Source organism: Cottoperca gobio, chromosome 1 (genome assembly GCF_900634415.1).
Source record: "Cottoperca gobio chromosome 1, fCotGob3.1, whole genome shotgun sequence".
Lineage (NCBI taxonomy): Eukaryota > Metazoa > Chordata > Actinopteri > Perciformes > Bovichtidae > Cottoperca > Cottoperca gobio.
This window is the reverse complement of record NC_041355.1, coordinates 8,328,068-8,352,741: the sequence shown is the minus strand read 5'-3', so window position 1 is coordinate 8,352,741 and position 24,674 is coordinate 8,328,068. Positions and strand designations below refer to the sequence as shown.

General features: G+C 39.6%; 1 protein-coding gene across 1 annotated transcript; it reads right to left on the bottom strand.

Annotated features, from left to right (window-relative positions):
* Positions 1-1,626: 1,626 nt before the first annotated feature.
* Positions 1,627-21,888, bottom strand: tacr3a (tachykinin receptor 3a). The gene is made up of 5 exons (XM_029433751.1): positions 21,510-21,888; positions 17,716-17,904; positions 16,936-17,086; positions 2,612-2,808; positions 1,627-1,980 (listed from the first exon to the last, which is right to left on the bottom strand). Exons 1-5 carry the CDS (start codon positions 21,875-21,877, stop codon positions 1,656-1,658), a joined length of 1,230 nt encoding a protein of 409 aa, XP_029289611.1. The 5' UTR covers positions 21,878-21,888; the 3' UTR covers positions 1,627-1,655.
* Positions 21,889-24,674: the final 2,786 nt, after the last annotated feature.

Genomic DNA, 24,674 nt, shown 5'->3' with positions numbered 1-24,674 from the left:
AGCATCAGCGTGACGTGAACCAGATGGCACTTTTCCAGCTCCATTGGCCAGACGCTCTGATAGATTACATTACAGGTCATTTAGCAGACGCTCTTATCCAGAGCGACTTACATTGAACTAAGTACAGGCACAGTCTCCCTGGAGCAACTCAGGGATTAAGTACCTTGCTCAGGGTTACAATGGTGGCAGCCTGGTATTGAATTGATACGTTTTAAATAGGTAAGTGATACGCTATCAATAGGTTTGACATACATATAATAATAATAATTTGTTATGTATACGTCAGCTACAACACCGCTGTGGAAAAGTTCGACGTATTTGGACTCTGACTCATTTTGAGCTAATTTTCATATACGGCGCCATGTTTCTGCCATACGAGACTGTGTGACAGGGCCGTATGTCTGGCGTGTTCGGCGTAAAGTCTGCAGTCCTTCAAACGATCACAACTTACCCTTAATTTATATCAACCTATTGCCGATATTTAATATGCGCCGGCATACGTTTCTGTCATATGGATATGTGTGACAGGGCCTTGAGTGAGGCTGTGTGCCTGTCTGTCTGTTCTATGTTTTACCTGGCTGCAAGATACATTTCCCCTTGGGGCCGATAAGGTTGAAGTTAAAGTTGACGGAAAGGATTGGACGGGCTTATTACAGGCCTGCACAGATAGTAATTGTTTTTCTTTTTGTTGTCAGAGCACTTGATTTATTGATTGCTTTCGGGATGTAAAGAGAATTTCACCAATTATAACGGGAAAATGCTTCTTTAACAAATTGCCTACCCTAGCTTTAATGCAGAGGTGATGAGAGGCTGTGTGAATCTTTCCCAAACCATCCTGTCAAAGAAGAGGCCCATTTTACCAGGCTGCAATTTGCAAAATGAGATTGTTTCCTCTTGTGTTGATTCTAAGAAGATAAATAAACACCATACTTGCATCCAGTGGATGAGGATGGAAAAGCCCTGTAGGACACACACTTATCTGGAATATACAAGCAACGATCCTTTCTGAATTGTGACAGTGCCGCCTTTTGGGATTTGCTTGTAAACAATGTTTCGTAAATCGCTTTTGCTTTTGTTCCGGCACTTTTCTCCACAGATAATATACAAAACTAGAAGGGCACACGGAGAGCGCAGACGTCTGCGAAGATCAAATACCCTATCTCGCAATGTGAAAAAGTGAAAGATTATTTGTGGAATGTGAATTTGTGGATCCGCTTTGTGATTCAGATCTAAATCACAACTACTACTATTGTCAGATTTACTATGTAGGGAAATATGAAGAAGCATATAAAAAAACTAAACCATTTTGGATCACACTCAATATTAAAGAATCAGGAGCCAATAAAATGAATAGGGACTTCTCTACATATAATTGAGGACATTCACTTAAAACGTAGCTCCTGCGTCTGTGCCCAGTTAACCCACTCAGTGATCCATCCATGTTCCAGAGGCTATATTTAATCTATATTTTCCATCAAGTAAAATATTGAATAATCTCTTTATTGATGAGATTAAAGTAACCGCTTTAAGACAATGCTTCTACGTCTAAATTAAGCAAACATCTGTGCACCATTTTTTATGTACAGTTTATTATGCATGATGTGTGTACATTTCTTACATGCATATGTCTGTGTGTAAGTCTGTGAGAACACCCTTCAAGAGAACTCCTCAGGTTGAGCGCTCGGAGCCCCTCCATTTTGCGTTTGCGCACTGCCACCATTGCATCCTGTGATCTCCGTGTGGCGAGAAGTGATGTAGTTTCTCTTCTTAGAGGACAAGGACTGCTTCCTTCCGGAGCTGCCGCCGTCGCCCTCGACGGGGTCGTAAACCACCACCACGGTGGTGTCCATTCGTGACAGCGTGTACATGCTACTCTGGCGTGTCGGGTGCAGCCGCGTAGATCGTAGTTCCAACTCGTCGTAGCTCGATACATTGATGAACGGGCACCAACGAAATGCTTGCTTGAAGCCAGCTCGAAACCTGGTGCCACATAAAGAGGGCGAGGGGAAGGGCAGAAAATAAAGAGAGAATAAATACAAGTAAATGTTTGTAATGGGTATTTTACTTTAAATGTTTTCCTTAAATAAACCAATAAGTAACTTGTTGTATACAATATAGTGTATAAACAGTACTGTACAAAAAGGTTAAGTCTTCAGCTGACAAAAGATTGTGTTGCGGTGTCTCTGAGGCTTTGAAATAGGTAGTTAGTGACGCACGTCTAAATGTTTGTGCAGTGATGAAAAAGAGGTCAATGGTGTGGAAGTGCAGTATTTACTGTGAGAGTACTCAAGAGTAAACCGACAGTACTTGAGATCCTGGCTGTGGATCCTTTTCTAAATGCATTTATTAATTGAGACACCAAACAGCCTCAGATGCTTCACTACAAAAACATTATCATATTCAATTTATAAAAATGTATTTTTAACTGTCATAAGATCTCATTTGAGATAAACATATAAAGTAAGACTCAGAGGGATGATCAGTTTCCTTTTGCCATGTCGTAATATTATGAATCCATGCCTTACTTTTATCTTCTAGTACACTGATGCAACAACACAATCAATCCCACTTTTGTTGTTTTGTTGTTCAACACCACCCTGTTGATACGCACCTGCTGTTGAGGCAGCAGTAGATGATGGGGTTGTACATGGTGGAGCTCATTGCCAGCCACAGCACTGACAGGTAAACCTGCTGGATGTACTTCCACCTGATCAGACTCTTGTTGAGACCCGTCACAATGAAGTAGACGTGATAGGGCAGCCAGCAGAGGGCAAAAGTCACAACTACGATGATCATCATCTTCACCACCTGCAACAGGAAGAGCGAACGATGATGAGAAACATTCACAAGCTGTCATTGTTAGCTGTGTTTAGGCTTCCCGGAAGCATTGAGAGAGACAGAACGAAGAAGAGCAGTGTGTGAGCCAGAGGAAATTACACAGGAAAGAGAATACCACAGCGAACCCGACACTTTCTCTGAAACAGAATATTTCGTGGTGGGGGGGGGGCGTATTTCTGAATTACAGTGATTTGGTAGCACCTGGTAATATAATCGAAAGCGGGAGAGTAGCTTCTTGTTCCTTTGATCTTATAAATTGTCCACATATGATCTAAACTCACTGGAGGGTTTTGTCACATGCATGACAGAAAACGTTTCAGCACAGGAGCAGTGTAACAATAAAGTCTAACTCAAATCAAATGTTATTGCATCAGGATAAACCTGATCATCTCATTTTCGAGGGGGTCCCAGAAATGAATTATACAAATCACAAGGCACACCACATAACAAAAACAGCCAAGGAAAAAACAAGTCAACCTACTCAATAACAACAAATGAGTTATAGCCCAACCACTGCTTTTATCATGTTGTATCAAGAGGAAGCCATCTGTGTGTGCAGAGAATGTCAGTATGAATCTGCAGAGCCTATTATATTATTGTATATTACATTGAGAGGAAGGAGACTAGTTCTAGTCTTTCTGTATGAAAATGTAAAGCAATGTCAAGATTAATTTAATTTGCTCAACGTGTGGTTTAAAAGTAAGTTCAGAGTCGATCCACAAACCCAAATATTTAATTTAACCAACTTTCTAGACGTGGTGTTACAAGCTACAACCAGAGAGTTTGAGTTGAGGTTTTTTTCCCAAGATTTAGTTTTATTGACACTTTAATGACATGTAAACTATTTGGGAACAAACCCGACCATGACTGTAGCCAAACTTTGGAAGTAACATTTTCACCATGAAGTAATAATAATGGCACTATGGTACGGTTAAGATAGGAATTGTCCAATATGGACGTAATTCCTAGAATACTGGGCTGCATTTTACTTAAGATATAAGTTATGGGAGAAAGAAGGATAGACTGTTCTTTATCCTACAACTTAACCTGTAAGACAATTTTTAGAATTGTATCTAACTTTCAATATCTCTTTGTATTTGTAAGTGATCTGAATGAACTGCTGTGCACTGTATGGCTCCTCAGAGGCAGGCCGCAGAGGGAAGCTACCAGAGACAAAACAGACATCATTGCGTCCCTCCTGAAATCCAAACAGAAGTCCTGGCACCGCTTGTTTTGAGTTCATGTCTCAAAGAAGTTTATGGCATGCTGTAAACTGTACTACGAGGCTGCTAAACAGTGGTGAAGCAGTCCGTCAGTATTTTTGTTAGATGACAGTTAATGATGGCTCTGATTCTCTCAAGAAGATACAAGCTTAGAAGAGATGTGAGACTGATTGAAAGACGTAAAGACCAACGTGGTTGTTACGGGTACAGTGTAAATGTTTCCATCACATGTTACAAGCTCAGTTTCCAACAATGTATAACAGCAATGAGGGGAAGGAGGGGGGAGGGAGGTAAAACTGAATTTCAATTCTATGTTCAGATGGCAGAACATACATGAATGTTATTATGTTTCCTGTTGCGAATAAACAGCTTGATTATGAAGTGTTCAACTCAATAATCTAATATACATTCTATAATAAATAACTACTAATTGAGAATGACTGTAAAAGCACAACACTGCCATTCTTGTGAACACATCCCAAAACCAACAATGCATTTGTCCATCTCTCAGTACTTTCTGACTTCACTACGCTGTCTGTGGCACCCAACCCTGAGCCCATTTGTTCCCACTGTCTTCAAAAACAGGTCACAAATATATACTTTTCTTTTTGAAAAAAAGGGCGCATTGACTTCCTGGTCACTGTAGCTGTAGCAAATTCTACTCAAACATGAGGACTATTATCTGCAGCGTATTAAGACACAAAGCTGTCCTATCATTGAGAACGACGTCAAGTTTCTTGGATTAATATGTACATAAACTTGAAAAGGAAAAACATTTGCTAAGTGCTCTTGGGTTTTGTTTAAACGGCCCATATTTGGACTGCCAATGAACTCAATACAATCCACACAACTTATTATGTGTAAACACACAGGATATGATGCTGGCTTCTTGAACATTTAGAGCAAGGGTCTTCAACGTTTTTCGGGCCAAGGACCCCCAAACTGGTGTAGCGTGGTGCAGGGACCCCCTACTGTACACACGCCGGCCTTTTTAAGAGGTCAGTCAGCTGCAGCACATTCAGAAAGCAGAAGCTTGTACAAAGAAAAACCAAACACATATATCCTATCGTCTTATTGCTTCAGTGTTTTCCAGTGACATTTAGAATTTAATAGTTGCTCTTATGATGTTTACATGTGACAGCTGCTGAGTTGCTGTTGCTACCGTATGTGCAAGCAACATGTGCATTTGTAATGCAAGGGAAGGCGAAAGGATGTCAATTTAATGGCATCTTCTTGAATGCTAGAGGACTCTTTTTATCTATGTTCCTGATGCAGAGGTAATTCCCAGAGGACAAAGAAGAGCAGAACGGTCTAAGTGAGGAGTACATCTCCTACATCCAGCTATTTTCAGCCTAATTAAAGAAATACAAGAGAAGGACTGGAGTAGCAACTAAAGAAGAGTAACCGTAAACAAAACAAATCCCTTTTATTTATTTTTTTAAGCTTTCTTTCTGGTTATTTAATTTCCTGAGCACTTCTGGGTTTTAAGTATAAGTGTAGTAAGGTTAAAGAATATGATTTTAACTTGGCACAGGTAACTTTCTCTCTGGAAGTCAGGATTCAATTGATTGCAAACAATCAATTATTATTTCCTAGATTACATGCCATGGAGAGATAAACAATTTTGAGATAATTTGCTGAAAGAAAGTTATAAACTTTGATTTTTCTATTAGCGTTAACAGTTTGTCCCCACTCTGCTATCTTTTTGCCAATTCGTAATGTAAGATTAAAGACATGCAAGGCAAACTTGAAATATAAAACAGATTGAATAAATGGGGAAACCACAATGTGCTTTGCATAAAAATTTAAATAGAAAAAGTAAAATAATTCATCAGCAACCATCATTCTGACCAAACACTGAAAAGAATAAATAAATGTCAGAACAGAACGAGATGCAGAACTTATTTTTTCACAAGTTTTATGTTTAATCAGTTGCACCTGGTTAATGTACGGTGGATATACGGATCATGTGCGAGTACGTTTTTGCATAAATGTACCTATGCACATAGTCAGAGACCCTTTGATGCTATTCATACTTAGATTAAACTTGAAAATCCAACATAAATGTGCTCAGACAGAGCAGAGAGAATAAAAGATGAGTGAAGAACAAATATATGACATTTACATACAGTAGAGAAGACCTCAAAGGGAGAATATCTTATCACTTTTTACCACTGATGTTTCATGATTGCTGTACTACAAAGGCCAGTGGAGAAAGAAATGCACAGAGAGAATAAATGTCATATAATAGGAATAATATTGGTACACAGTACAGTACACTTACAGTCCTGCAGCACGATTACTGATGTTATTGGGCTGAGATAAAGGCTGTAACAGAAGAGGAAATATAACCATGCACTTTAAAAAAAAACTTTTATTGTGTTCTCTGATCACGAGTCACGAGGAGAAGAACAAAATTGAAGAGAAGAAATAAATCTCACTATACAGCAGCTAACCAGCCAACAAGCTAACCCCGAACTTAAAAGCATAGTTCACGTCCGCTTCCAGATAAGTATTTAAAAATACTCTACTCTGCTATGATTAAAAATTTGTTTAACATGGGTTTCCCACATCAAAAAAAACAACAACCTGAAAATGGGCTGTAAAAGAAATTGAGAAATTCTGGATCTGGCTTTGGCCCGTCCACTAGCTAGGTTGAGCTGTGCAAATAAAGCTCAGTTGCGATAAGATTCAGCGTCTGGTCTATTTTCTCGAGGACACATTGGACAGATTCAGCCATACATGTTTGAGTCAGCTGAGGAGTCTGTTGTGCACCAAAATTGGCGACTAGCAGACATGTAGATGGTAAGTGTAGTTAGCATCTTTTATTTCTTTATGTTGTAAGTTAGCTTGTTAGCTTGTAACTGACAGTGGCTGACGCAGCGTTAGTGGTTGTGAAACATTATTAGTTCATTTTTTTAGTAAATGATGGAAGGAAGCTCCAGGGTCTGGTTTACATGGAAAAACTGCACACTCTACCACTACCAGGGGAGGTGATGGCCTAGTGGTCTAATGGTACGGCTTCCAAATACAACACCAGATGGTGAGTTCAATACCGGGAGAGCCACCATTGTGCCCCTGAGCAAGGTACTTCACCCTGAAATGCTCCAGGGAGACTGTCCCTGCAGTTTGTTCACTGTGAGTCACTCTGGATAAGAGTGTCTGCTAAATGACATGTAATAATGTTTGCTGTCAAAACTTTGCTAATGCAAACTCACGCTCTTTGTACCGACACGTCCGCTCTGCTCTGGAGGTTTCAGCTTTATTTGCCGGTATTGTGTCGAAGACTGACAGCATGTGTTGTTTGCATATGAGACAGCAATTGGCTGTTTCAAAGTTGAGATGTAGCTTGCCAGGGGGTACATTTGAACCCCAGTAGAGGAATGTGAAAACACCTCAAACATTGCACAGATCCAAGTCAGTACACTCCAGGTCCGAAAGTTAAGGGGACATAAGAATAAGAAAGACACATTTTTGAGTGGAGGGAACCTTTAAACATATATTTTTGACTTTTTGATGAATATGCATTTCCCCTTTTTTGCCGGGAGCTAGATGAGAAGATTGACAACACTCTCATATCTGTCTGCTAAGTATGCATGGCTTACTGTACTGTATATTAAAGTCAAGTGGCAGACACTTTATGCTCCTTGAAAAGGCATTACTGACAGCAAACATTTGCATTCATGCTAGTGGTTCACAACAAAATCCACACTAATGATGAATGTAAAAAAAGAGCCTCTTTTCAGCCAACAGCTGCTCCTTGCAGCAAATCTGCAGCCTGTCTGCTGAATACGTTTGTGAGAGAGTGAATTAATTACTAATTAGGTCTATGGATTTTAATCAGATCAATTTCAAAGCCAACTATTTTCTTGTAACAAAACAGAAGGGCAGCAGATTAGCGGATGAGAGATGCCCAGGATCGAATATATTCCATCTATGTCTTATGATTGAACATAGCAAGTGTTCACAGGTGTTTTCTTCCTTGTTAGAAGATACCAACGCTAGCCAGGAGAGATAAGTGCAAGCAATTGGCTTGGCCCTGCAGTTACAATGGTCTTAGCCCTTCCATTGTGTTTGAGTGTATAATCTAAAGGGTTGTATTCACGCTCACCAAAGTAGCCCATAGAAACATGTGTGTCTAATCCAAAGGCAATTTCATATAAAGTCAATGAAATGGAAAAGGGAGGCGAAGAGGAGAAGAGCATTGTCTCACTAAATGTCAAGGTGAAAAATAGATTGGGAGGATTTAGTTGGTCCCTTCTTGGTGACAAGCCTGTGTGGGAGTAAATAAACTAGCCTACAAGCAGAAAATGTTTCACTGACACATGTTTAGGCCAGCAGAATACCATACCTGAAGAGCACATAGTGTGAATCAGATGAGGTACCAGACAGTATCCAGAAACCAAAACCAACTGTAAACCTCTCAGTGTCCCAGAAATTATATTTATATACAGTACTATGTTGTTTTGAGAGATACGCCATTGCTGCCTGGATTATATTCAATTATGTTTTCTTAATAATAAATTATAAATAATCTAAACTTCCGATCCCTGGCCTGCGGTCAACATGTCGAAGTGCCTATGGGCAAGATACTGATCCCCAAATTGCTGCCGATGGCCTGGTCAATGGTGTGTATGTGTGTGAATGCTTATCTCTCCTGGTGAGCAGGTGGCACTTTGTATGGTAGCCTTTGCCTCTGTATGAATGTGTGTGAATAGGTGAATGCCCACATGTGTTGTAAAGCATTGTGTGGTTGCAAAGATTGCATATAAATGCAGTCTAATTACCATTTATTATCACAAGAGATTTAGTTCAAAGTGTTTTACAAAACAATAAAAATGCAACATATTTAAACAAGGGGAAAATAGACAACACAATTAGACTATGAAATTACACTGGATGCTTAAATATATACGTGAAAAGATTAAGAATAATACACTTTTGAGAATTATTAACGTCTACGTGTACAAAATATTCCAGTTTTTGGCCTTATTCCAAAAAAGACAATATTCCTATAAAGTCGTTTACATGGATAATAAAAATGATTATTCCACTAATATTCTCCTTTACATGCTGCCGTGCATACTCCGACTATTATGTCATTTATGTTTAAAATTAGATGCGTTTCTCTTCCGACAAGAAAATGTTTGCTTTTCTGTTTGGTTTGCAAACTGTTGGCTAGTTTTCATTCAAGGGTAGCTTTTGAAACATTTGTAAGGTCAAACTATTTATTATACTATGACTAGTATAACTTATAGAAAAAGAGCAACTCAAAAGAAGCTGATGTAATTACCTTATATTGACTCACTGCACCTTATTATCAAAACCTCCATCACCACAGCATTTCACATATACATTCTAAAGAGTAGTGGGAAAGTAGCAGTACTCAAAGAACACATTAGTTTTGATGCTGATTTGTTTTGGAAACAATAATAATGAAACCCGCATGCTAATGAGTTTCTTGATGCATGAAATGGATATCGAGTTAGATTGTACCAAGCTTGGGGCCTACCCCCAGCACTAGATTTATGTTTCTTCATTATTCCAGTAAATGTCTCGTCATTAGTTAGTTTGAAGCCAGAGTGTGTCCAACCGACAATTTGAAATGTGATACGACAAGAACAAACCTTTTGTGTGCCTGAATGAGTTATTAAACATGAGAGGAACTGATTCAGTAAAAACAAAAGGTGGTGAGGATTGAAAGAGAACAGATGACTTCATTTCAACAATGCCACAATACGATGCCTCCTGGATTACGTTTTTTATCCACAAAATAAGGGAATTTTCTTTACTTTTCTGTGAATTTTACAGTGAATCTGTAAAATGTTCACTGACAATATTTGATTGTTTTTCTGTGGTTTGTACTGTACGTCCACCATCAGCCCTGACGGCCTGCCTACAACTGCTGCGCAATACAACAATGACCCTTACCCTCACCAGTGAACCAACCCCCGTCTCAAATTACGCAATATACAACTAATTTGCAAAAGCAAACACGCTTTTTTTTTACATACCACTGCCATGTGCAATATTCACTTTTTATAACTTCTGCAATTATCACTGCCATGTGGGTTATTCACTTGTACAACCTTTTTATGAATGACTTTGTACTTATACTACTTTACTCTATTTTATTCTATTTAATTATTGTGTACTCGTCACTTTACTTTGTTGTTCTTCAAGGTAAATTTCTCCGTTGTGGGACTAATAAAGGATTTCTGATTCTGATGCTACCCTTCTTACTTTTTTCACATTGTTATTTGCAAAACCATTACTGACACAATATTTACATATAGCAATATAACATCATTAACATATTTACATGGTCAACATTTAACCAAAACCAAAGTCTTTCCTTAACCTTAACGTTAACCTTTTTATTCTACAACTGAAGCAGGACATGACTCCCACCTCGAAAGTGTTGCTGATGAACATAGTCCAGACAGCAATTACATTTCCTCAAAATCATATTTGTAATACATATTTAGTAATATATAAATGTCATTTTTAGAAGGGTTAACCATGTTAAATGTAAGACCTTTGAAGATGTTCTTAACCCCACATACAATGCACTTTAATACCTGAATGAAGTATGAAAATCTAATGAAAACCAGAAGAAACATTATGACTTTGAATGACTTAATATCATATCCCATGTTTTCAGTACTTCCTAGCTGTATACAACCATCATAATGAGACAATTAATTAAATCAATGTGAGAGACTTGGATAAGTGGCATAGATTACTCAAATGAAAATAATGAATACATTTAAATAAATTTAAGTTTCTGCTAAAATCAACATTGGCTCATTGTGGGATGATGAGCTTGCTAGCGACTGTAGCTAGCAGTAGTGACAGTGTCTGCTATAGGTCTGATGGTGCTAAGTGAAACCCAACAGAAACATATATTTTATTTATAAAATGTATTTATTATATCCTCTAAGGCAGGGGTCACCAACCTTTTTGATACTGAGAGCTACTTCAAGGGTACTGAATAATATGAAGGGCTACTTGTTTGATAACAAACTTCCTGAATAATATGGTTCCACGGTTCACTTTTAATGATAATATTATCATTAATAATAATAAATATTCATGTGTGAAGAGACTGTCTGATCACATGTTCATTTAATAATTCCTCACAATGATTCACCATGGTAGGAAGCAGATATATTTAAACATGCAACATTATTTATTTATGTTCTCAGTCTATTTCAAGTCAGAGTCATCACATCTCTGATATTTTTGTAAATATCTTTGACAGTTTTGTATGAATGAGCACATTTGTAGCATTTTGTTCAAAATCACACCGGTTATATTTTAGTACAAAGTATCACTTCTGTAACAATTTATAGGAAATCATTAACTGTCACAACTTCAAATCATATCGTGTTTGTACAAACACTAACTTTGTAACATCAGAGAGAGGAGATCACATCAGAACCTTTCCTCTCGTCTCTGAACAGTGTTTTTAATAACATCATTGCACCTTTCAAGACCTCTCCGTCCGAAAAGGCTTTCTTGTTCTTAAGTAAAAAATCTGCAGCTCTAAATGAAGCTTCTGTTGCTTTATGTGACTTGTTCACCGGCCTGGTGAAAAGAGATGCTGCTGCTCAAAGCTGCTTTAACTCGGTTTGTTCTGCCCGCAGTGCTGCAGGTGGGGAGTTAGTTAGTTAGCATGGTAGTTAGCATGGTAGTTAGCATGGTAGTTAGCATGGTAGTTAGCATGGTAGCTTCTGTGACCGAAGTGTCTCCACAATGTGTCGCTTTGCCGTCGCCCCGCAAATGAGACATACACACGTTTCTTTCACTGTTGTAAAAAATAATTCTTCCTCTCAATCATTGTGAAAATAGTTCATTTTCTTTCGCTTTTCTGCCATGTTTAGCAGTAAAAAACACACCTAGCGTCCCATCGTAGCTGCTCCCGCTAGCTTGTCTCAGCGAAAAGGGAAATTGAGATTTAGCTTGCGGAGTCAGCGTTCATATATACATAAAACATTTTGGTTTTTTAAATTCTATATTCAATATTGTCATTTTAAAATAAAGAATAATTCAAGTGTTATTGATTTTTTTTAAACAGCAAAACAATTAAATACAAATTGTAGACGGAGCTTCATGGTGACTAGTGCTATCTTTAGAACATGCCCTGCGGGCGACTCACTTAGTCCCTGCGGGCGACTCACTTAGTCCCTGCAGGCAACCAAGCTCCCACGGGCGCGTTGGCTACCCCTGCTCTAAGGCCTTTCTTGAGGAAACTGAAGCCTTTAACGCTTCTCAAGACCTGCAGTTACTCTGTTTCTAGGACACTAGGTTGCTATTTGGGTTGAGCCAGAAAGAGTAGGAACTGGGCGGTCTGATTAAGTAAGTAAAACATATTTTATTCAAGAATGGCTTGAAGTGTTCCAGCAGAAAACCTTTATCAATGTGGAAAAAAAATAATATTTTTTGTCTTAGACAATCACTGGTGTGAAGAAAGAATGCAGGAGGTTATGTGACTGTAGCCAAAGTACTTAACGCAAGCCTTCACTCTCAAAAGAAAGAAGCCAACTCCTATTGTGTTATAGTGTGGCCTGGTGAATGATGTAATTTTCATTACGTATCGACGTCCACCACGCTGTGCACACAGAGGACAAACGGATCTATTGACACCCGTCCATTGAGGATTAGAACTTTCCCATTATCTCTGCAGGTCACTCACATACAGTACACTGCAGCTTAACACCGTTGTATTTTATTTCAGGAAAAATCTTGTCAAGATAATCCACACACACACACACACACACACACACACACACACACACACACACACACACAGTAGTTTGTCTTCAGACAGAAAGGAAGATGGATGATCGATGGTGCCTACAACACAAACTCAAGGAGTACGGCAGAATTATGACAGGTCATTAGTGCTGCACTTCAGACTGACATATCGAAGCAGCAGCACTAGGGACGATCTTTCAAAACAATGGAATAGTCAATCTGTATCTCAATAAAGATGAGAAATGATATAAAGATGGAGCTTTTATTGTTTCATATCACCTCGTAACACAGGGCATTCTTTTGTACAAAATGAAGACTTTCTCATTCTTTACTTCAGTTCATTCATTCATTGCATTATAGTGACCATGCTCACTATTATACCATCAACAAAAAATAAATTAATTCCTGTCAATCCTCCAATCCAATGTTGTCCTCCCACTCTCCCTCCACCCCCTCAAGGAGGAGGAGGTGAGCGCCATGTTCAGGAAAATGAACAAGAGGAAAGCTTTGGGCCTGGACAGGATCAGTCCATCTGTATTCAACCAATGTGCAGCTCAACTGGCTCCATTGTTCCCTAACATGTTCCACGCTTCCCTTAGCCAATGTACAGTACCATAGTGCTTAAAAAAGGACTCAACCATAATCCCTGTGCCCTAACATCTGTGGTCACGAAAGCGTTGAACCGCATCATTCATCTTCTCGTTGAAATCCATCACCAGTTTTCTTACCAAACCAATCGGTCTGTTGAGGATGCTGTCAACATAGCCCTCACACCACACACTACAACACTTGGAGTCCCCCAACACCTACGCCGGCATCCTTTTAATTGACTTCAGCTCGGCCTTAAATACAATAAACCCGGTCAATCTCTTCAATAAACTGTAAAATCATAAGTATTGAACCCTGCATATGACACTGGATCAGGAGCTTGGAGGAGGGTTAAGATAAATTGCCTTTTATCTTGCTCTGGGACCCTTCAAACCGACACCTCTCAGGGTTGTGTCTGCTCACTCTGGCTCTTCTCCCTCTACACAAACAACTTCATAGTAAAGATTCAAAGGCTTTATTATAATATGGACAAATTAAAATCTTAAGTCCCAGGCTCCTCCAACAATGCAACATACAGTATACTTAAGACATACAAAGAAATAAAGTAATAAAATAGTGCAATAAAACAGACAACAGACATTACCAAAGAAAGCCCAGCAATGACAAAGGAAAACAAGGCCTTCTCCTTCAGGTTTGCACAGTCGTGATTAAGAGCAGACTCACCTCATCCATAACAGTTTGCTACGGCAGCACGGACAGTCACACACGCAAAGAAATGCAGCGCATAGTCAATAAACCATCTGAGATTATAGTTTTATAGTCTCCCCCCTCCCATCAGTATATCACCTAAAACTGAAAAATAAAAACAGACCCCTCTCACCTTGCACACCACCTCTTCCACCTGATGCTCTCTAGGAGGCGCAACAGGTCACTGCCCACCAAATAATCCCATTTTAAAAACTGTTTCTTCCCCACTGCAATAAGAACTCTAAACACTTCTTACTAATCTATGACAGACAATCTGCACCCTAAACCTTTGAAAATGTATGATAATATGAGAAGAATATGTTAAACATGTGTCTAATGTGATGTTGATATCTGTCTACATGTTGATGTAATGAGTTTAACCAAAAGCAAATTCCCCTGACGTTGGTCGTGTGGTCATGAATAAAATGATTGATTAGTTTGCCACATAATTTGACATTTATTGGCCCAAGACAATACATCCCGATGATTATCACTTGACTTTTACTGTAGCACCACCATGAGGCTGATGTTTATGAGTAAAAATGTAGCAACTTCTATTGAATGGATTAGCATAGAAATTTAGAAATTGGTACAGGCATTCATGCCCCCCTCTTGATTAATTGGAATAACTTTGGAGATTGAGCGCCAAAATCAAGACAACATTTTATTTTATTCCACTTTGGGTTTAGTGCTAATTAGCAAATGTTACATGCTAAAACATTAAATTGACATAGTGAACATGTGTAATGCTACACCTCTTTACCATAAGCATATTAGCACTGTCAGTGTTAGTAAGCTAGAGTTAGTATTTCTCAAAGCACTGCTGTGCCTAAGTGCAGCCTCAAACGGCTGCTTGCATGGCTGTCGACTCTAATGGTATGTTTCCACAGGATCAGTCATTTCCACACTTTCTATTCATTGTCTATGTAAGCAGCGGTGCAATGCATCCTGGTAACGCCGCACTCTGAGCGACAGGGCGTCACGTTGGCTGCTCCTCAATTGCAAAAAGTAGTCTTCTAGGCCACTTTATGCAAATCGGGGGCGTACAGCACATCTCTCCGCCTCTGGAAACTCGAAAAACGTTTAAATTAACCGTTTTCTATCTAAATTGAAGACAGATTCAGCAACTGCATGGCCGCATTTCTCGCCTCAAATGTTTTCAGAATGGTTTGAGAATTGGCGATTACCTCCGTCCCGAACGATACCTGTGTTTCAATGCCACACGACACACATGCAATTATGTACTAGCCTATATACTTGACGACTGACTACTGATAATTAAACTTCACCTAAAGAAAACTAAAAGGTTTTCCACACATTTCATGTTTGTTTTGGGGATGGTTTTGGGATTTTATTTATTTAGTCTTTTTTGCCACAAGTCTTGAGTAGAGTAGGAACATTGGCTTTTGAGCCAGCTAGTTCTGTGATGCTTGACAGTGTTGCCTCGGGCTGTTCTCTCCTTTCTGTAACCTTTTCTGACCATAGCTTGCAAGCACAAAACTCTCAACCTGCATGACATTCATCCCCAAGAAAAAGAAGCTGTACCTTGTAAACCAGTGATAAGGACAGGGTGGAAGTTGAAATTTAAACATGTTTCATCTTCAAAATGTTAAGATTCACAATTTACACACGTGCAAAAATATGCAAACTGCACTTGAAATTGGCTGTTTGATGTATGACAGTAAAACAGATGGACACAACCTGAATACTCCTGTGCTCAAACAACCTACACACCAAGACACAACTATTCATTTTCACTTATTGATCTTCACAGACTCAGACGTCACCCCATAGACCCATCTTCTCTCTTGAAGACTCAGAAATAATGATCATCTTGGTGACGCCAATACTGACTCTCAGTAAAAGGTGAAAGCAATAAAAAAGACAACTTTGAACACTGTATTCATAGGCACCAATTCTGTTATTATATATATATTATATGTATAATTCTGGAAATTATACAGCGAGGTGACCAAATCAGAAGCAAAGTAATGTTTTCAAATGAAGATGTAAAGAGAAATGGACAACCACTATAACATGTATTAGACTTAACAGACAGGGTTAGTCGATTGCCAAGTATTATATCTTTTTATTTGTAAGTGATGCTTCAGTAGTTGATTCACAGTGCAGTGTGTCTACCTGCTGCGCACACACACAGAAGGCAAAAGTATTTTTTCTTGTTGAATGCAATATGCTGTAGCTGATGTTCTCACTTAAATGCAACCTGACAGAGACACGTTATATTGTAAGCAAAGGTAGAAAACTTTTATATTTGTTGAGCTTATTTTTTTTCCATCACACCACTGGGAGTCGAATGTAATACTCCTATTTTTATTCATTCCTTTAAAGAGCCCAGTGTTCTTGTTTTAGTGAAGAAAAACAATGTTTACTGTTTCTAAATAGTCCTGTGTCTGCTGCGTGTGTAATACATGTTTTTTTGCAAGAGCTATTAAATTATCAGAGATGGAGGCTTAAATCCTAAAGGCACACAGTAACATCAAGATAGATAATTGTTCTGCCTTGAAATGTGTGTTTTGAATGCCTTACAAAAAAGATCAACAATTGGAAAACTCCCAGATGTCTAGTCCAAACGGCATATTGCCTCAAATGGTCCTTTTCCTGTCCCTATTTCCAAAAGTGAGATAATAATTACCTGGAGCCACAGGCTGCTCAGTGGCAGATAATTACAGATAATTCATGGTTCTCTGACTTGTGGAATTCGAAGACAATGATGTTCACAGTTACTAATTGAGCTGCCCCCTGTCATATCTGAATTCTTGATTGAATGATGTACTATTTTTCACTCAAGGATGCTTACCTTCCTTTTGGCCCTGAGCTGTCCGTGATAGTTATCAGATGAGTCTCCTGGGATCTCCCCTCCCCACAGAGTCACCCCCACGATGGTGTAAGTGATGCCCATCACCACTAAGGGAAGCACGTACACCAGAACTGTCACTATGATATGATACCTAGGAAGAAAAAGGAAAGAAAGCACAAGAGTGTTTACATTTCTAAAATATTTACACTCATATTTAATTTCATACTCATTAGGTTTTATATCATACTATCAACTAAGGTTGAGCCTCATGTACTTATTGTACCTGTTGCACCAGATGAATGTAGGTTTGATCTGAACTTTGTCACAAAGCACTATATCTACAGCTCATCCAGAATGCAGCAGCCTGACTGGTCTTCAACCTACACAAGTTCTCCCACAATGCACCGCTCCTCCGCTCCCTTCACTGGTTACCAGTGGCTGCCCAAATCTGCTTCAAGACTCTGGTGCTGGCCTACCATGCTGTGAATGGATCAGCCCCTTCCTACATCCAGGTCATGGTCAAACCATACACCCCGGCTCGCTCACTTTGCTCTGCATCGGTCAATCAGCTCGCTACTCACTCACTGCGAGTGGGACCCAGATACCCCTCAAATAAAACCCGCCTGTTTGCTATCCTGGCCCCAAAATGGTCATTGATGTCTGAAAACTCACCTATTTCGACTACATGAACTTAGACAAAGCTGTTGCAACGACTACCTGAAGTAGAAAGGACTGCGCTACACTGCCTGGTATTAAAGCAAGCTACTAAATATTTCTTACATGAAGGGGTCGTCAGCCATGCGGGGCCAGGCCACGTAGCAGAGGGTCCTGCGGGGCAGAATTCGGGTAGTGGAGAAGTAGCAGAGAGGGAAGGCCAGAACTATGGCCAGACTCCAGATACAGACGATAACTCCTGTGGTGGCCTTCGCCGACAGACGAGGCTTCAGAGGATGGATGATGGCCATGTACCTGCAGGTCAGAAAGACAAAATTGTGTTGAAAGACGCGACAGCATACATGTGTAATTGTAATACAATTTCACGGTGGTGTTTGATTTTCAGTGAAATCGATGTGTGATTCATTCCAAGAAACTGTGATGAGATTTAGTTTGAACCAGCTGAATATACATCCAACTCAGGATACTTCATGATTTTCAAATTGCTGTTAACGCAGGCCTAGCGGCAGAAATTCAATCTTCATTAAATGGTAAAGAATGTGTCTCGTCACGTCACCTCAGTCACTGGAACTCTCTGAGGGACAACAAGAAAGATGCCCCGTCTATTCGTTGGTAATTGCTTGACATGTATTCCATGTGTCTCTTTGGCCCTTGTGTTTGGCAGTGTGTGAATAGATTATTAGTTGTCCAATCAAGTGTGTGCTACAGCAGTATGTGTTATTTGGGATCCAAGGAGCATGCACAATGGTGGCTGATCTAATAGACTTGTAACCGCTGAACAATGTAACTCCTCATTTTCCTCATCTGGCCTTGACGTAACTCCTCTTTCATCTAGACCAACTTGGGGTCTAGCCAGTAATAATTGAACACACACACACACACACACACACACACACACACACACACACACACACACACACACACACACACACACATGCAGCAGAGAATTAATAAATAATTTCCCCATTCTTTTGTTCAACCTGGGAGTCTGGTACGCCTTAAACTGCATGAAAGCATTCCGACAACGTATTGTTTTGAAACCATGTCATTGCCTTGTGACAACACAAGCTAAACACTCACTTTATTACCGCCCAGTGTTTAACTAGCAGAGATGACCTTGGATGAGCCTTCCAACACAAGTAGCCCAACATTATGCTCACAGCTAAATGTCAAGTGCTGGCTCATCTGTCTTCAGAGTTGAGGAGTGTGTTTAATATTTGAGACATTCTCACTTCACAGCATCTTTAAAAAATACTTAAAGGGTCAGCTCACATGACACCACAAATAGTATCTAGCAATGCAGATTGTTTGGGTTTTGTTCATCATCTCCTTTCAGGAACAATTACCCCCATTACACTTTACTTCACAGATATCACTGTCAACGGTTTTCATGGAGACTATAGTTGCGGATGAATAGTCTTTCTTGCTTAGGAAGGTTGCTAACTGAGTAGTATTAAGTGGCAGCCATGATACGAGCCGGTCGAATTATGTAAATGATGAGAAAAGATGCATAAATCTTTCCTTTCTTATCTCATTTAGCAAAGGGAACAGTGGACCATGCTTTACAAAAGGAAAGAAGATAATGCTGTCCCACATTTCAGCAACATTTAATGTGACGCACCATTCCAAATGAAAAACATCCTTCTTGAGAGGTGAGGTTCTGATTTGGAGAAGAATCCTTACTTGAATTGTATAGCATTGAGTTTAGCACTGCAGCTCACTCGTTTTCTATTTGTTATAAATCAAGTTGCTAGAAAACAAAAAAACTGATAAAAACATCGGTTGTGTAAGTGCAGTTGGATTCTCTTGGCACCTCGTTTGTCTTTTCCTAAGACCTGATGAATTCTCCATTACATCTTTCCTTGACCTCATGACGTTTTTTCATCGAGTTCAAGGAAAACAAGTTAGGAAAACACAAAGGACGTCATTTCTTATGACAATTCAACCGCAACCCATTTCTCCTCCTGAAAGTAGTTACGCCAAAGACTGTGGATCATCCAGAGTAACAGGAACATTATCTCTGGAAAGGCACTTTGCTGTTGTTGATTTTTTTGCTGCTGCTGATGCAAAATTCCCATTAACCTATATTTTATTGGGGTGGATGCAGGAATGTCACAAATTAAACCATAATCTGCATGAGTTCATAGTGAACCGAAAACAGCAAATAGCACTTGATATTCTCAGCGGTGTGAGACTTTAGTGTCTTTCAGTTCTACCTGCACACAAAAAAAAGGCACCATCCGACACCATTTTATCACAAAAAGCCTCAAAGCTTCACCGGTGACCACTTAGACAGCAACCTGCGTTAATTTTGTTCCAGTGCCTAAGGAAACACACTTGGCAGTAGAGAGTCAACAGGAAGGACAAATTCACAGATGATCACGAACTGTGGCCTCATGCCATTTCAAGACATCAGAGCGGAGACAGCACCATACTGGGGTTAGGAAAAGCATGACCCGAGGTTACATCTACATCATTTAGGTCATGCCGATGTTCTCTTTCTCAGTACACAGTGACAGAATCAAACAGACACTGCGGGCCAAAAATACAAACATGCAAGTTGCTGTAGAGTACCCAAAATGAGCACGTCCTCAGAAAAAACATTGAGCCCCTTGTGTGTCAAGGAGAAGTAGTGGAGGAAGAAAACACCTCACAGAACAACACAACTCACTGTGACACTTGTACGATAGCTGCAGACGCACACTGTGCGTGCATTCAGCATTTTGTTTTCATTATGTTCGGCCAGTGGTTCCTTCCTTCATCAGTCTAATCCCTTTATTCAAACATTATGACGTATGATGGCCCGCTGATCAGTATCAAAGCCCGACTGATAGCGATGACTGCATCACTGCATTACTGGAAACGACGGGGGCAGGAAAAGAGAAAGATGGATCAACAAAGAAAGAAGTGTAAAAGAGCAAAGAAGATAAATAGTATGAGTTCATGTGGCAGTAAACCAGAGTCAGAGAGCATAAAAGCATGGAGGACATGGGGGATCTTTTCTAGGGTGTTGGCACACAAAGCGGAATTGACTGCAGTGCAGACTCTTTGGAAAACAACATTTCCAGTCTATGATTGATTGGCAGTGAAATGTAAAATGAAATATTTGGAATAGGCTCATCATGGGTGAGATGGCAACTACCCTGCTGGGAAACCGCCTTTCCATTATAGTAATGCAAATCACAAACAACTAGACATCACCCTCAACTGGGAGCTGAAATAAATGTGGAGGCTACTTAAATCAGCAGGGAGCATAAACTGTAATGAAATAATGATAATTAAACGGACAGGAACTCCATATAAGTAAGTTCTTAGGAGCATGAGGGCACACGCTAGAACATTAAATGACTTGAACTGCATAAGCATTGCCAAATGGAGTGCACTTTGTCTTCAAGCAATACATAACACTGATATGAGTTTTTTTAAAGCAGAAGATCCAATTTTCCGCCACTGCTGGTAGAAAGTAACCAAGTGGAATAATCAAACAAGATGTCCAAAACATCACGTGTTAAGCACTTGACATGAAAGTCTTTAGTTGACCAGGCCTTTTTTTACACGTCAGCTTTTCAAAATATTTATGTTCTGTGCATGTGATCAGGATATTTCATTGTTTTCTTTGATGGTTAAACTGCGTTTAATGTCATCTCTATTACAATGGCTTTATTGCTTTCACCCCTTTGTTCTTCAAATACACAAACTAATTGCTTATGAATTAATCCCAATATAGTCCCGATTTACACAGAGATGCATGTAAATATAATCTAAAATGAAAATGATTCAACATTTAGTATAAAAAACAACAACGCATTACATCTAGCCACACATGGGGGGGCGTGGGGACGATTAAGCATAATTAGTCATTCGTTAAATGTACTTCTTGCAGCATTTCACAAGCCCACCTGTCCACAGCTATCGCAGTCATGGAGTAGATGCTTGCAAACACAGATGTGACCGGGAAGAAGTTGTGGAATTTGCAGTACCCTTCCCCGAAGTACCACTCCCCGTGGGCGGCGTAGACAAAGTTTATCAAAGTGTTAAACGCGGCCATTGATGCGTCCGAAAACGCCAAGTTTAGAAGAAAATAGTTGGTCACAGTCCTCATACGCTTGTGGGCAAGAATGATCCATATCACTATGAGGTTTCCAAACACCGCCACCGCCAGCACAGTGCTGTAGGCTATGGACCAGAGAGCGACGCGCCACGGCGGCTGCACAAACTGGTTGGTGTAGTTCCCCGTTATGTTGGATCCGTTGTGTGGAGCTGCCATCCTCTTCTCCTTTCCCCCCTAGTATAGTAAATGCGTTGGTTGTTTCACGAGTCAAATCTACTCACTGAGGTGCAAAGCTAGAATGGCGAGAGAGGATTTGCGTGTATGCACCATTGCGCGCAATTTAAGCCCAACACCGTCCCTAAAACACACACATATTTCCTCCTCAGATCCCTACAGTGAATATCTCCAACCGTTCTGCACTTTTCAGTATAAAGTAATATGAATCAAAACGCGGTGAAACATGTAACAAGTAGCATCCACTGCCTGTTGAATGTGGGTGTGAGCGCACAGCCTCTCCTCCAGCAGCAGCAGCAGCAGCATCAACAGGCAGGGCACCGTGCGCACTCAATGACGCACAAGTGGCACACACGATGAAAGAGATTGAGTGATACTTGTGGCTGCTGTTTTAAACTTCATGAATAAGGGATGGACCGTGTTGTCTGTCTTCATGGTATACAGTCAGTCATCTTTATCTTTTGTGATCTTTCAGATGATCTTGTGTCAGCAGCGTTTTGAAGAAGCCACAAACAGGATATTAAAATATTGCAGGCAGTGTGTGTTGCAAAGACACTATCCTTTCAAGCCCATACAGTTTAGCCTCACCTCCTCCTGTTAGGTTTTCCACCACAGTCAAATTGTGTGTTCTCTTAAATCATCCTGACAGTGCACCGCACCTGTAACTGAATGGCTGTGACTTTCCCCCTTTCTGTCAAATTAATATTCACAACTAACAGACTGAAGTTCCCTCCAGACATCCAAATGTTCAAATTGGATACACGTCCTTCATCTGCTTTCATGGCCTTTAGTGCTCTGGTAACCTCTAAACGGGTACCGTTATATGTTTTTCAAAGGCTGATCTGATCCAATCAATCCAGTAAAGCTGTTCAGCAGACACTACAGACTCACTGTACAGAAGCATATGGCCAGAATCATTTTAGTTATTTGAAACAACACCCATATGATATATAAAGATGCCAATATGAACTCCCCAGTTCACAGTCAAGTGAATTTTCCTCAGTTTACATTTTTGATTTTTGAGGTAAGTAATAGAACATTGTCACTACACTCCTCTGCACTGCAGAGGAGTGTAGTGATTGCAGTCCATGTAATGTGTCAAAATGTTGCGTCATGTGGATGCATTATACTGTACAACAGAAGAAAACATAATTGTACCATTTCACAAATCCTGAAATTCTAAAGTTATTTGTAATGTGTACGAATGGATACAGATTCATACAAATAATTAACATTTTTTAAAAGGTTAACCAAACATCATATTCTCACCGTTTACCTGATGTTTTCAAATCCAGCTGACAGTAAAGGTAAACTTGAGAAATCGAGAGGGTTTCGTGGTACAGGAACAAAACCTAAACTTATCCTTATTAAAACAATATTTAATTATTGCAAGATGTTGTTAAAATGATTGATGTTGTAGTGGTTTGAAACAAGGGACTTTGTGTCAGGCCCAGCCTATGTAAATCAAATGATTTCTTTTCTCTGCTGTGCAATTCTCCGTGTTAAAGCCGATAGAAATTCATGAGACACTGACAATTTTGAAGTTTTTTCCCCCAAGGATATGTAAATACTGTCATGATGTCAAGTGTCATGATGGGGACTCAGTTTAATAATTCAACAGTTTTTGCGGTGTGACAATAGAGCATACATATTCAGTGATTTAGATCATCTGAACGAACGGGTATACATATGAATACTGATAATAGGGCAATTTAAACATTTGATTGTGTTTTTGACTTCAGTTGGAAGTCTACTGTGGCATTTCTTTATGTATGAACTGTAACATTTATTTAAAAGACCTCAATGTAAGTTGATATTGAAAGTATATTTTCCCCAGAGAGAATTAGTCTATTAGGAGAAAAGGAGAGAAAAAGCCAGTAATAGAGCAAAGCCTCAGTAACTACAGTATTTGATCACTGCTGAAAAACCCTGAAGGGCTTTCCAGTTGTCAACCGACTGTGCAATTTGAGAGTTTTTTTTATCACAGCACGGGGGACGTCTTGCCATTACATTGTGATTGAAAGGCCACATGTGATACATGCAGGGAACAACCAGTGGGAAGATAGATGCACAAGAAATACTGTATTTAGAAACCATGTAACCATGACAGGTCATTTGTTTTAATAACAAGATAATGAAAGGAAAAATAAAGACCACAGTGTACATTGTTTACGTTAAAATTGTTGCTCAGTTTCCATTTTTTGATATCCACCTTATGATGATGGAAACCTCACTCACTAGTGTAAGAAATGTAACGCTTACAAGAAAATACATTATTTCCTAGCATTTTTGGGCTTTGTTGACTGACTAGAAGAGAGAGGTGGATGTCACACAACAAAAAGGTCCCCAGCCAGAATTGAACCAGGGACATGGTGATTATATTAATTAATCCTAAAGCAAAAGGCTCAAAGAACGACCCTGAAAGACATATTTTGAAAAGGAATACAATGATTCAAGTTTGAGGGCAAAAAGCAAAAGGTTCAGCCTGATACAAAAACACCGCTGGGACCCCATTAGGCATATTGTGCACATGTTATTAAATCAGCATGTGCTTTACAGTAATAGCTGTCAAAGAACACAGTAACCCACACACAAGTTTATTTTTTTAAATGCTTCATCTGCTTGTGATGCATATTTCCACAGAGACTAATCTTGACCCCCGTCTGTTCTCTCCTCTGATCCTAGAGAAACATTCTGCTAAATGAGGAGCTGTGGGCTCATCGTGTGGCCGTGGCGTTGTGTTGTGTGCCTTCAGACTTGAATGTCATTTGGTGATTAC

Bases quoted from the DNA above. Each gene is read 5' to 3' on its own strand.
- tacr3a (XM_029433751.1), bottom strand. From the start codon at position 21,877: ATGGCAGCTCCACACAACGGATCCAACATAACGGGGAACTACACCAAC. The intron at 17,905-21,509 runs GTGGGCTTGTGA...TCTGACCTGCAG, and splicing joins ACTGCGATAGCTGTGGACAG to GTACATGGCCATCATCCATC. The intron at 17,087-17,715 runs GTAAGAAATATT...TTTTCTTCCTAG, and splicing joins ATGGCTGACGACCCCTTCAT to GTATCATATCATAGTGACAG.